Source organism: Scomber japonicus, chromosome 19 (genome assembly GCF_027409825.1).
Source record: "Scomber japonicus isolate fScoJap1 chromosome 19, fScoJap1.pri, whole genome shotgun sequence".
NCBI classification, from domain to species: domain Eukaryota; kingdom Metazoa; phylum Chordata; class Actinopteri; order Scombriformes; family Scombridae; genus Scomber; species Scomber japonicus.
In genome coordinates, this window is record NC_070596.1 from 11676804 (window position 1) to 11690118 (window position 13315).

Below are 13315 nucleotides of genomic sequence, written 5' to 3' on the forward strand. Positions count from 1 at the left end.
GTGGAACAGCTCAGAGGCCAACAGCAGAGGGCTAAACTGAGCTGTCTGACTAAAAAAATATACCATCAACATTTACAGTGAATTAATTCTGATCCATTTCACAACCTGCTTCTCCGCTAGGAGATCCCTGCACATACTGTGAATTCTCCACCAAATAAAGGAAATAAAGGAAAAGGCCTGCAGGAACCCAGTATTATCATATATTGTCATGTCTTTGCTCGTGTGAAAATATACTGTCTGCTACTGAAACAAAGACTCATTCTCAGAAACCTCATCAACACCACAGTGCTGCTGTCATACTTTAAAACTAAAGTTTGATAGTGAAAAAACATGTTTACATTAATATAATTGGATCCACTTTTCTTCATCTTTTCATGCTACAATGACAGCCTGCTGTTTCTCTGTGTGGCAAAATATTCTTTTAGAATAAGTGTGAACAAAGCAGAGAGCAAAATCTATACAAAAAAAGAAAAAAAAGAAAAGTTACACATGTGGTTCAACAAATGACTTAAACAAACATTTGTAAGGCCTCAAATCACAGTGTAGAGCAGCACTCAACAGGTGAAGTCTGCAATAGCCATTCCTTCCTTGCCCTAATGGTGTCAGGTGAGCACTGTGTTGATTGTCATGCTGTACATTCATTAACTACCTGCCATAAATGAAAACTTTATTTATGGCAGGAAATCCTGGGAAAAGTGTCATATACAGTTTAACAGGAAATTCTCCACACAAAAAATGGGAACTGGGCATGTACACAGCAGTCACTTACAGCTGTTATCTTTGTTTGACAAATATCATTCTCATATTCTTTTGTTCATTATTTATAAGGTTTTTGTTGTATTGCTGTGCACCCATTAAACTGATTTTCTATCACTCATTTTCTAAATAGGTTCTCCCCCAAAATTAACCTAATGTACATTTTACAACCCATAAAACACTTGCTCCAACCAGCTACCAGGTGTTTCCTCATACACACATACACACACACACACACACACACACACACACACACACACACACACACACACACACACACAGAAACAGTTTATATCTCATCAAGCAATGAGAGGCAGTAAAGTCATATATAATGTTTGGCATGCAGGGAGAGGCTACTGAAGCTCTGACTGAGAACACAACGTCCAAACAATTTAACTCAACTGAACTAAACTGAGTCTGACAGAATTTAACTGAATTATGTCTTCATTGCCCCTTTGAGGCATATTTGTTCTACAGATGGACTTTAAAGTAAAAACACATGATCAGAACAATGGCAAAAAAAAGGAACGAACAAATCCTGAAAATGCATGAACCTCATCCTCAAATTTAATATGAACTCCGCACAATGCATATGCTTACTTAATTCTAAACTGAGCCTCGATACCTTTTTATATCAGACATGAAGCCATTCATTTTCTCCCTTTTCAGTAGACAGAGAAATGTAAAGTATGTGTTTCACCTGAAGCCAAAACAAGGTCAGCAGTTAAATATTGACCAGAGACTCCTGGCAACCATAACATCACTGAAGTTCAATTGTACTGTTGTAAAGCTGAACTTACTGTTTTGTGACAGTCCAGACACTCATCTCAAACACACCAGAGCTGCAAAGATCAATCCATTAATCAATAAGTTGCCGTCTATTATATTAATTGCAGACCCTCTGATAATCAATAGTTGTTTTGAGTCATTTTTGGAGAAAAAATGTCAAAATTCTCTTTTTCCACCTTCTTAAGTGTGAATATTTTCTGGTTTCATCGGTTTTCTGTGACAGTAAACTTTGGTTTATTTTTTACCGTATTCTGCACTAAGCAACTTATTTGTTAATCGACAGAACAATGAAAAGATTAATAATGAAAATAATTGTTAGTTGCAGCAAAAAGTAAAAGAAGCAACAGCAACAGGAATCACTCACATCCTTTGCAGAAAAAACCCCAAAAGCATAAGGGATTATGGATAGCAGCAGACCAGCATGTGATAGTGAACAGGCGAATCATCAGACTCATTTGTGTCAAACTTGGTAGGTCGACAGGTTCACACGCTGACCGGTAAATAAATCTATTTTTTTGTTTGTTTGTTTGTTGTTTTACAAATTACAAACTCAGCAAAGTGACTTTTTGCAGGTAAAATCACATCTTTACTCAACCTGACATATTTTTCCTGTTTGTGTTGTTGGTGACATCAGCTGGAAAGGATGTGCCAACTTTACTAATTAAAAGTGCGCTCACAGAATGATGGGAAACCATGATAGTGTAAGTCCTCAGAAGCCCCATCAAAAGTCCCATCAAAAGCCTGGCAAGAGATCTGATGCAAAGTTCATCGTAACTCTTCAACATGCTTAAACTAAGTTACTGTAGGATTTATTTTCCTGTCCAGTGTTGTTTTCACCAGTATATCTCTGTCAGGCTGACAGTCAGCTGAGATGAAGTCCTGTGGGAGATTTGGCCGTGGATCAGAGTCTTTTGACTTAATTATAAGTAGTGTGCTCATGACAGGGTGTTTTCACATCTTTTCTTATCAACTTACTGTTACTTATCTTGTTACTTATCACTTTTCTAACGTGTTTTGGGCAAGCTTACAACTGACATTCTGCCAATTAAAAATTTGACATTCATTGTAAACAAAAGAACATTTTATCTTGACATGTCATTAAGTTATCTTGCTCCAAAACAAAACATTAGCATGGGTGAGTAGCAGAGCAATGGACCAACAAACTGCCAGACTGATTTCTCCACCCCTTTTTTGTACTTACGAATATTTACAATTTCCTCTGTAATTCTATCATGCAATAAATTGAATGAGACTTCAAGAGTCACAATGGATTTATACCACTATAGTAAAACATAAATACAATGTCATTTGTTGATTTGACCTGAGGAGCTTTAAATATAAATCATCACCTCCAACCACCTCCCATAAAACTGGGAACATGTGGAAGTGTCATCTTGATTTCCACAGTAAAACAGAACAAGGGTGATGTGAAAAACCTTACCTGCAGAAAAAAAATACACTATGATTACAGGCAGCTTGAATATGAGAATATTGGAGTTAGGTTTAAGGTTAGGGTTAGTTTAGGGTTTATTAGAGCTGCCTTTTTGTACTTCAAAGCAGCTATAATAAATATTTTATAACTGATCAACTGAGCATTTTAGTGTTTTTCAGCTCATGGTTTTGGTTTTCAAGGAACGTTACTGTTTTGGTTCACTCTCACTGCCTCATCGGCCTTGTCTCCACGTGTAGCAGGCAGTTATTTTCAGTGAAAAAGCTTTGTTGAACTGACTACATCCTACCTGCTCAGTAGCTAACAGCAGTCAAGCATTTAGTGGCTAAAGAGTCAGATATTTCCCTCCAAAGTTGGTAGAGTGAATATTGGACTTACATTTATCAGGTCGACAGAAATGACACAAACAAATGAATGATTATATTGCTCCATAACAGCTGGATGTGTATATAAGCATGGAAGTTTGGCATATCAATTTATAAGGTTTCTAAATGAACAAAATATTTTCCACAGCGGCGTAATTTCCACTCAGGTCACTGATTTATTCACTAAAATCTCTTAAAAAACAGAGTCCTGTCACTATTCAGCCAACAACATCCACATTAGAGCGGCTATGAGTTGATTCAGTGTTACTATGCTTAACTGAGCTCTACCATGATTTAAAGCAGTAGCCAGTGATTTACAGACTTTTCTTGCCATGGGTTTCGCCTGATAGGCAACATACACACTGCATTATTTTCTTGGTAGACAATAACGGACTTATTACTTAAAGGTAATGCAGTAAAAGATTGCATTCTTTGTGGTGAAGATTGAAATTAAACATTATTATTTTGCTGTCTAAAGGATCACTGTTGATGTTTGAGATTTTATCTGAATGACATAATATGATTTATCATAAAGTATCAAGGCTTCATCTTGGATTTTTGGGTAATCGCATTATAATACGTTACTTAATATGGCTTTTTTGTTTATTATTATTATCATTATGCATAGCACGATAATCAATTCAATCATAATTTGATAATAATCTTAAACCAAACCTACTGTACTGTATGTCTTCACTTTACTGTATCTGCTAGCATGAACTGTGAATCTTATTTTAAATTGATAGCTGGCAAACATATAAATACAGTATAGCACAGGACGTGATATTGTCAATTATGTTTTAAACCTAATTATGTCTTGTTTACAGGCAGACTAAATGTGGAGCTGAGTCTGAGTTTCAAGTCAGTGAAATAACATTCAGACAAAAGTCGTCGGAGCCCAAAAATCATATTCAAAAACAAAAACAACAGTCTCAAAAAAGAGACTGTCTGGCACAGTTAGAGACAAATGAAAAGACTGAGGAAGAGATAAGTTTCAATTTACAATCGCAGATGATTTCAGAGCATTAGAACTATCCAAGATTGGGGAAGAAGAGACTCAACAGCAGCTGCTGTCCTTGACACAAAGTGGAGCAGGAAGGGCAGCATTCAAGACAGTCTGGGTTTTGGTATTTTGGTTATCCTGCTTATATTTTTTTATCATTCAGACGTCATTTTTTTAATGTTTTACTTTCCCATGTCTTTCTCTTCTTAGCCTTTTATTAAATAAAAATTTTAAAAAATAACATATTATTTCTCTTCCATTTATTTTCTCACTCTTTACTCTCCATTTCAGGCAAAATGTGAAAATCTTAAACTGACTGAAAGAGAGACAGAGAGAGAGAGAGAGAGAGAGAGAGAGAGAGAGAGAGAGAGAGAGAGAGAGAGAGAGAGAGAGAGAGAGAGGAGAGAGAGAGAGAGAGAGAGAGAGAGAGAGGCGAGAGAGAGAGAGAGAGAGAAGAGAGAGGGAGAGAGAGACAGAGAGACAGAGAGAGAGAGAGAGAGAGAGAGAGAGAGAGAGAGAGAGAGAGAGAGAGAGAGAGAGAGAGGGGGGGGGGGGGAGAGAGAGGAAGATGCAAGTAGCAGTTTAGAAATGGTCAGAGAATGAGGTGTTACTAATTATAGCAAGACAAACATTTTCAACTAAAAAAAAAAGGAAAGAAATGGTCAAATCTTAAAGACAAAAAGAGAGAGAGACAGCACGTGATGCAGAGAGGAACAGCTGGAGAAATTTTTGGTTTCAATCAAACAATAATAAGTCATGCAGGTTGCATAATAAATCACAGACTGGAGTGTTTACACTTCTCTGGTGTGTCTGTCTAAACCAAGGCTGTAGTTGACGAAACATGCCCCTTTCCACCAGTGACCTGCTTCTCATTCATACACTTACACACCTTCATACCTGCAGTGGGTGTTGAAGACTGTACAGCCACAAAAAAGCTAAAGTCTAGAGTTATGTTAAAATAACACAATAAATAAAGAATAAGACAGCAATACTTTGAAACATTTATACTTGACCTGCAGTTTGCTTATGAAGACTTGTGGCAACTCACATCACATGAGCTACAGTACAGTTGTAGCCAGTATATTAAAGGGGTAATCCACTGATTTTTGTATATTGTATTGTTGAGCTACCTGCAAGAGACTGATAACATCTTCTACTTAGACTCTGTTGTCCCTGGTGAACACACACACATCCTCCAAACTCCACATCCTCAGTTTGTACAGGAACCTCAGCGTTGTAGTCTTGAGATAACTGCCAATGACGTCATTATGGCATCATCACTAAGAATATTTTATTAAAGCTCTTCCAGAGCAGCAGACAATATTACGCAGCTGTTTTATAACACTGCCTTCCACTAGTAAATCAATCTTAATGTGTAATATCCAGTAAACTATTAAATCATTTGATGACGATGATTGATAATTTGTTGATTTATTAGCTTTCTGGTTTTTCCTATTTTATTATGTCAACAGTTTATTTTTTTTACTATCTAACATCGCATTTTTGTTCTCGTAGCTCATTCGTCCTCTTCCCAGCTGAATTCCTCTGCGTAGACCTAATCTCCCTACATGGAGAATGTTTCATCCTATCTTAATAATCAAAACACAGACACATTCAGGAAGGAAAAACAGAAAAGATTCATACACTGATTGAGCGAAGCCGCACAGCACTGAGCCAAGAGCCATCTTACTCGTCACCCTGATGACCTTCATTCCACAGAGATTTGAAATTCTACTGTTTTCAAATCACTAAACAGCTGTGCTTTGCTTTGGCATCGGCTGACAGAAAGTTTAATCATATAATAATCATATAAAAGTGATTGGACAGAGCTGATAGCAGTAGCCACTGCTTGGCTGTATTTGTGGAAGTCAACAGGACTTTTGTCTGTGTGGAGTTTAAGATGAACTCAGGATGGATCTGAACCTGACTAACTGTTACAGGACGACTTTGAGCCAAACCCAAACCCAAAACCAGACACCTGACACTTAAGAGGAAAAAACTTTCATAATAGCGCTTTGGCTTTCCTAAAATCTTTAACGATTCAGTATTTACATTTTTTTTTATCAGTAATTTGTGACCTTTGAGTTCTGAATAGTGCACATTAAGCCTGTATCATAAATTATATACATATTAAACCTTTCATTCTTTTTTCACTCACTCCCATACTTGACTTCAAGCTTCGCACATTCAGCCCACACTATTTTAGGTATTAATGCCAGCTGCTCTGAAGGAGGTATGATGGCAGAGCTGAGAGAAGCATAGAGAAACTAAACAGTGCCGGAGGAGAGGTGAGATTAAACGGATTGGGTTACTTCTGTCAAAAAAAGCAAACATGCTGCATTTACAGCCGAGACATTTAACCAACAGAATCAATCATTTGGAAGGTTTATTTTTGTTTTGAGTCACTATCAGCTTGAAGCACAGCTGCATTATATATCATAAACTTTAAATAGCAACATTTTGACAAAGTCGAAAGGTGTTTCATCTTAAAAGCATTAAAAGCACATAAAGAACATCTACTTTCTTATCTACTTTAAAATGAATGGTAATAAAACAAAAACCAAGTATTTAAATGTATTAGGGATTACTTTCAAATTGTAATCTTTGCACTGCTCTACTAAAAAAAGATTACTATAGCAAATGACTAAGTAATGTGTTGCATCTAGGTGCAATTAGGTGATCTGGCTTTTATACAATAATGAGTATCACATCTTTACAGTCAGGTGCGGTTCATCTAAACCGCGGCCATCCATTTAAATCAACTACAACTGAACATTAATACTTTAATAATGCTTCACTTAACTAGTATTTACTGTTATTTGCACATCCTCCATCCTCCTGCACATCCGTGGTTTATAAAAGGAAAACTGTCTGACCTTCCAGTGCCGTATCAGTAATATGAATGAACAAACAATGCTTGTGCAAATGTGACCAAAATAAAACTTGAGGACAATGTAAATATACTCTGCTATACAAACAATAGTAAAAAACAGGCTTATATACTGTAAAAGTTGGGTATTTTCTGACTGGAGTGACACAAGAGCCAGCAAAACTATATTTACTCAACAGCTTTAACCTGTTTCAGATGGTCTAGATGTCCCACTCACGACTAGTGGGCACAACACAAAGTCTTTGTTATGACTCTAATCACAAACAAGTGTCTACTATCAGCTGCTGGACCTCTGTGTGTATAGAGTGTGTGTGTGTGTGTGTGTCTGTGTGTGTGTGTGTGTTTGTGTGTTTGTTATAGGACCACTCAGGAAAAACAGCCTCAGGATCTTCATCTTGGAAAAAGATCACTAGTAACACTATGGAGCGATAATTTTGTGAGTGAATCCCCATTTAGTTTGTTCTCATGTTGCTACACAAAGCTGCACATTCATACACATGATTTCACACTATTTCATAACTTTGCAGTTGCTTTTTATAACATAATATCAATATTTCAATTCAATTTTTCACACAGTGAAAATCCTCCTCTGTCACGATAATGATTAAAAATGAACAACAAACTAGTATGAACTTGTAGCATGGCTTCTGTGTACTGAGATTAGAAAAGAAATTGCTAGCCACAGAATAAAGTAAAACAACTGTGTTATAAACTGAAGGCTGTTAACAGAGTTTGGAAGACAAAAAAAATATTCATGCTTCCATCCACCACCGAGGACAGCGAAGAAAAACAATCAAAGGCAGACTGGAAGTGGGGAAATCATTATTATAGACATATACCTTCAAAGATTTTCACAAAGTATGTGAAATTTAGTTAATGGCCTTAAACGTCCAAAAAACATAATTATGATCTCTTTTTGCTTAAAGTCTTTTTGGTATGAGCGCACACAAACACACACACAGTACACACAGAGACAAAGAAAAGACACTTTTTTGTCATCTAAAAACACCACACGACAGAGAAACCCACACACATCTTAGCTGTCCACCCACAGACTGTTCGTTAATGGCCAGACCTCACTGACAAAATAATTCAACAGGATTTCTCCTCCGGTCATTTCAGCAGCAAGTTTCCAGTATCCTGTCGGCTGTAATCTGATTGTCTGAGTCTGTTTTCTGTCCAAGACACATTTTAGGAGAGGACATCAGATTGGAGTTAACACTGTTTGCCTTACTGTTTCCTACACACACAGACAGAAAGCACAAAACCCAAATACACACTATACACACATTATACACATTACATCTAAAACTACTACGACTGGAGCAGTATCAGGTCAGCATGCTTCTTTTCTTCAAACCACTTGAATAGAAACACACACACAGGGGAGAGGCACACTGAAACACACACACACGCACACATGCAGAATGACGCACATTTAGCATAAAAGTGTGTATTTATATGCACTGTGCATCTGCATGTAATCACAAGATTTTTAGACAATATCAGAGGGTTCACTCACATGTCTGTGCTGTTACATGTTTTGTATGAATTAATATATCAGCTGTGTGCTGTATCTGTCTGTGTGTGCACGTGTGTATGTCTGTGGCGGTGAAGTGCTTGTGTTAAAGTTAAACAGTGCAGACGCACGCAGGTCGCCTCCTCCGTCATCCACTCCACTCAATGGAGCTGAGAGTACCGACGCAACTAAATCACCACCACTAATGTCAACATAAATAAGCACTGTCATTGTGGTTTTATACATTATCATTCAATTATAGATTGTAAAGAAAGAAAAAAACACATTTGAAAAAATCGAAGTTGATCATTATTTCAACACCTCAAATGCATCTAGGCTCACAAAAACATACTAGTCCATGTACAAATGACTTCAGATGACTCATATCTTTAATGGCAACATGAGGTTTACTTTCAAGCCAACATATGTTTAGTGAGAGCACGTTCTCAGGTTTTTACTGAGGGCTTTAAAAAGGCAATAAATACAAAGGCAATAAAGTTTAAAGTCAGGGACAAAAACACCTGAGAGCCGTCTAGTGTCAAAATGTATATCTACTTATGGTCAACTTAAGTCTCGTTAACAGAGACCCTTTAATCTCACTTTATGTGAAACAGTATCTGTGTCATATTACACTTTAGAATGAACAATCATTACTTGTCATTTCAAGTGTCCCATATACAGATGCAAACTAATACACTTTTGTCATTTTCACATGCAATCCGCCTGTTTTCCCGGACTACATGCAAATCCATGGATGAAAATGATAGGAAAGCATTATGAGGACACACAATGCTCCAAAACCAAATAACTGTCTACTAAATTAATGTAGTAAGCCTCGCAGACAATTTTCTGTTCCTGGGTAAATGTTCCATCTGCAGGACATTACAGCTGCTTTGACCATTCTGATTCATTTCTAAAGAAAGGCACACAATGTTAATCACTTCCACATTAGTGTAAATGATAAGTGTGGCCAGAACAGTGCCACATCTTTTGGGTGACTAATGCTTGAAATGTCTGCAAAAAAGGGTGCAAATAAAATGTTGTTAAAGTCTGGTATCCAACAGATGAACAACAGGACAAACAGGAATACAAATCTAGCATCATCCTCTTATTTGTTCAGCACAACAAAGATGGAAAAATGCGGAAAAAAATACTTTCCCATAGTCCAAGTACACAGTCCGTCCGTCTCTCTTTGCAGCAAGAGAAAAACAAACCTAGTTTCCTGCCTGAAGCCTTCATTTCTTCTTTAATGGACTTTTACCATTAAGGACAGGATGACAATAAACACATACACACGCTCTCAGATCCATCACCCTCTAACTCACACTTACTCATTCACTGACTATCAAAACAAAATTGCCATGCACTCTGCAAAATAAATGGTGTGATGTGAAAATGTGATGTGAAAGGTTGTGTCCATCAATGGTAATACATGTCTTATAGTTGTAATATTGCACTGTTTCTACTGGCCAACCATGAAAATTCACTTGTTGTCAAGTGTAATTGTCAAAGTTATCCCTTAGAGCTGGGACAAGAAAAGAGATGTTGAATTTGTCAGTCTCATTGACCTCAATGTACTGAATGAAATAGAGTGAAAATGTTTCGCAAAAACTATTATGAATGTGACTGTGCCTTTACTTTTTATTTACCTCAGGGCCATAGATGTCCCATTGCCCGATGCAGCTGAACACACTCTGGGGGTGTATCCATAGGAGCTTCCCTGCCGTACGTAACGCTCATCCCCACAGCAGAGTATCACCAGAAATGCCCTCCGAAACGCCCGGTTCAGGAAGGCATACAGGAAGGGGTTCAGCCCTGAGTTAATATACCCGAGCCACAGCCAGGCTGTCCACAGCTGCCATGGCACTGAGTAGTGGATGAAGGGGTCCACGATATTGGTGATGAAGAACGGTGCCCAACATAGGCAAAAACACCCCATTATAATCGCCAGTGTCTTTGCCGCCTTAGTCTCAACACGCATGCGGCTAGACCCTATGGGAGTGTGCTCCGAAGAGGAAGAGCCCATTGTTGTCCTAAGGCGGTAGTGCTCCGTTGGATCTGGGCAAGTGGAGGACCTCACAGTGATGATATGAGCTGCCCCACTGATGGGAGCTGAACCTGCACGTTGTAGTGTCTCTATTTGACGTACGTGGGTCATGGCAGTGACGTAGATTCGTTGGTAGGCCAGAACCATGAGGGCCAACGGGACATAGAAAGCCACCGCAGAGCAGATCAAGGCGTAGGGCCGGTTGACCAGAAACACACAGCTTGTGTCATTGGAGCCTCCAGTCATGGCTCGTCTCTCCTCTATCTGGAAAAGATCCAGACACAAAAGTAAGATGTGATGAACAAGCAGTAAATAATCAGTGACTTTAACTGGCCACTGCTGGTGACCAGTACAGTAGGAATTGCAGTAATTTCAGTGAGTTTTAAACAAAGATCCGAATTAGCAACTTTATTCAACTTAATTTTATCACGCTCTGAAGTGAGTTCTGTGCTGAAGGGAGCAGTTCAACACTTTGGGAAATACTCTTCTATGCTTGAATTCCAGGAGTTAGAGTCATGTACCTACATTAAATTTGAAACTGGAGTCAGATGGCGATTCACTTTGCTTAGCAAGACTGTAAGCTAGGTGAGACAGCTGGCCTGGCTCTTTCAAACTTTAAAAGTTGTTTTTGCATAGCTGTTATAATATAATATATAATATATCAAATATACTATAGAGGTGTTAATATGTTTATTTTTGAAACTGTGACAGAGCCAAGCTAGCTGTTTCCAGTATTTATGCTAAAGTAATTGCCTCCTGACTTCAGTTTCACTTTTTAAACATAATAAAAGTTCTTTATTTCCTTTTTTACCCAAAATACATTTAACCTACATTGCCAATTGGCCATATCTCTGTCCTCAATTGAAAATAACCAAAAAGTTAATTGTGATACCCATACATTTTAGCCCTTGGTGAGGTAGGTGGACTTTGGTACTAACAAAGTACACTCTGAGTTATCCATAGCAACAGGTAATTCTGTGTAATGTCTATAGAATCCTAACCTACAGTACAAGCATGATCAAGTACCTTTCATACTGTACATTGCATGCTTTAAGTACATTTCAAGGGTATGAGTGCACAGAGTTCAAATCACCATACAACCAGGAGTGGAAAGTCTTTCTCTTTCTTTTGTAAAAATGGAGCAGACAGCAGTTTAAACCAAACAGACATACTGTACCATATCATTCAACTCATGTCACAATTATTAAATGAGTTTTTGTGAGTTTGAGACAGCTGGAGTGTGAAGAAGTTTCAAACAGTTCCTTTTGGGGCATAATAGGAGTGCAATGGACATATTTGGAATATTTCCCCAATTTGAGAGAGACAAATGACCAAAGAAAATTAAAACATATACAAAACATGCAAAATGGCAAACTAAAACAGTGTGTTTAATTATGAAAATGTATTAATCTGACCTAAATGTGCAGACATCACTGCACACATCCAGACAATTTTGACCACAGGACATTAAGCCAGCTTTTAAAAACAAAAGAATGCTGTTTGGGTGATGTCTGACTGAAAGAAAGAGAAAAGAGCTGTGTATTTTATTAAGTCTGGCTGAATAAATTCATCTATCCCTGTCTGCCTCTGGGAGTCCTGCAGCTCATTTCAAGGCAGCTCTGAAATAACCTCACGCCACAACATATCTAAACCAGCAGAAAATGCTTGTTGAAGTGCTGCCGTTGCTGGCAGCAAAAGAGCCTCCACAGGGACTGAAATTGTTTTGTGATCACTGCATTACCGTGTCATTGTTCAAGAGATTGAAAATGTTATTAGAAAGAGAGAATATTAGCTTGGAAAGGTTTATGCTGCATTTGCCCTCACAGAAAGAACAGCTCTCTCTTTAGGCCTTTGAGGGAGGTATATGAACTCTTCAGTGTGATACTTTGTTAAAATATACTGTAGGCTATATTTGAGTTGATGCAGGATTGAAATACATTTTTTAATAAGAATTTGTCTCTGAGTTCATTATTGTGTCCTTGGTTTCTGATCTTTGTTGCTGAGGACTCACTATGTCCTCGATGCCGATGGCGTTCCAGCTTTGCATGATGGGTAGGAAGGAGATGAATGTGGGGATGACCCAGCAGCCACTGAGCATCGCTGCCACTCGGATCGGGGTCATCTTGTGCCTGTAGACCAGTGGCTGGCAGCAGATAGCATAATACCTGAAATAATACACACGTGCACACACACACTAAATATTTTTTGGAGTAATAACCATTTTTCTAAATACTGTAAATAAAGGAATCCAACACTGTCCTGCCCAAGCTGTTAATTCAGGATGATAAAAAAACAAAACTGAACAAAATTTCACTTTTATTGAAAGTATCCATTGTAATTGTATTGTATACCAGTGTGGACATTCCAATGTCTCTCACAACAACAAATTAAGAAAAATTGTGAAGACCTATGGGAAACTCATGGGGGAGCAGTAGGCTGACCTGTACCACTTGTACCTGACCAGGCTGACTTAGAAAGCAGAAAAGATTTACATGG

At 38.0% G+C, this 13315-nt stretch overlaps 1 protein-coding gene across 1 annotated transcript in view; it reads right to left on the bottom strand.

The window, feature by feature from the left end:
• The window catches only part of si:dkey-247m21.3 (5-hydroxytryptamine receptor 4), a 48491-nt gene that overhangs the window by 13351 nt on the left and 21825 nt on the right, over positions 1-13315 (bottom strand). Inside the window, exons 5-6 of the mRNA XM_053340274.1 lie at positions 12831-12984; positions 10422-11083 (exon numbers count right to left, since the gene is read on the bottom strand). Coding sequence (XP_053196249.1) covers positions 10422-11083; positions 12831-12984 — 816 coding nt within the window. The remainder of the gene's footprint in view (positions 1-10421; positions 11084-12830; positions 12985-13315) is intronic.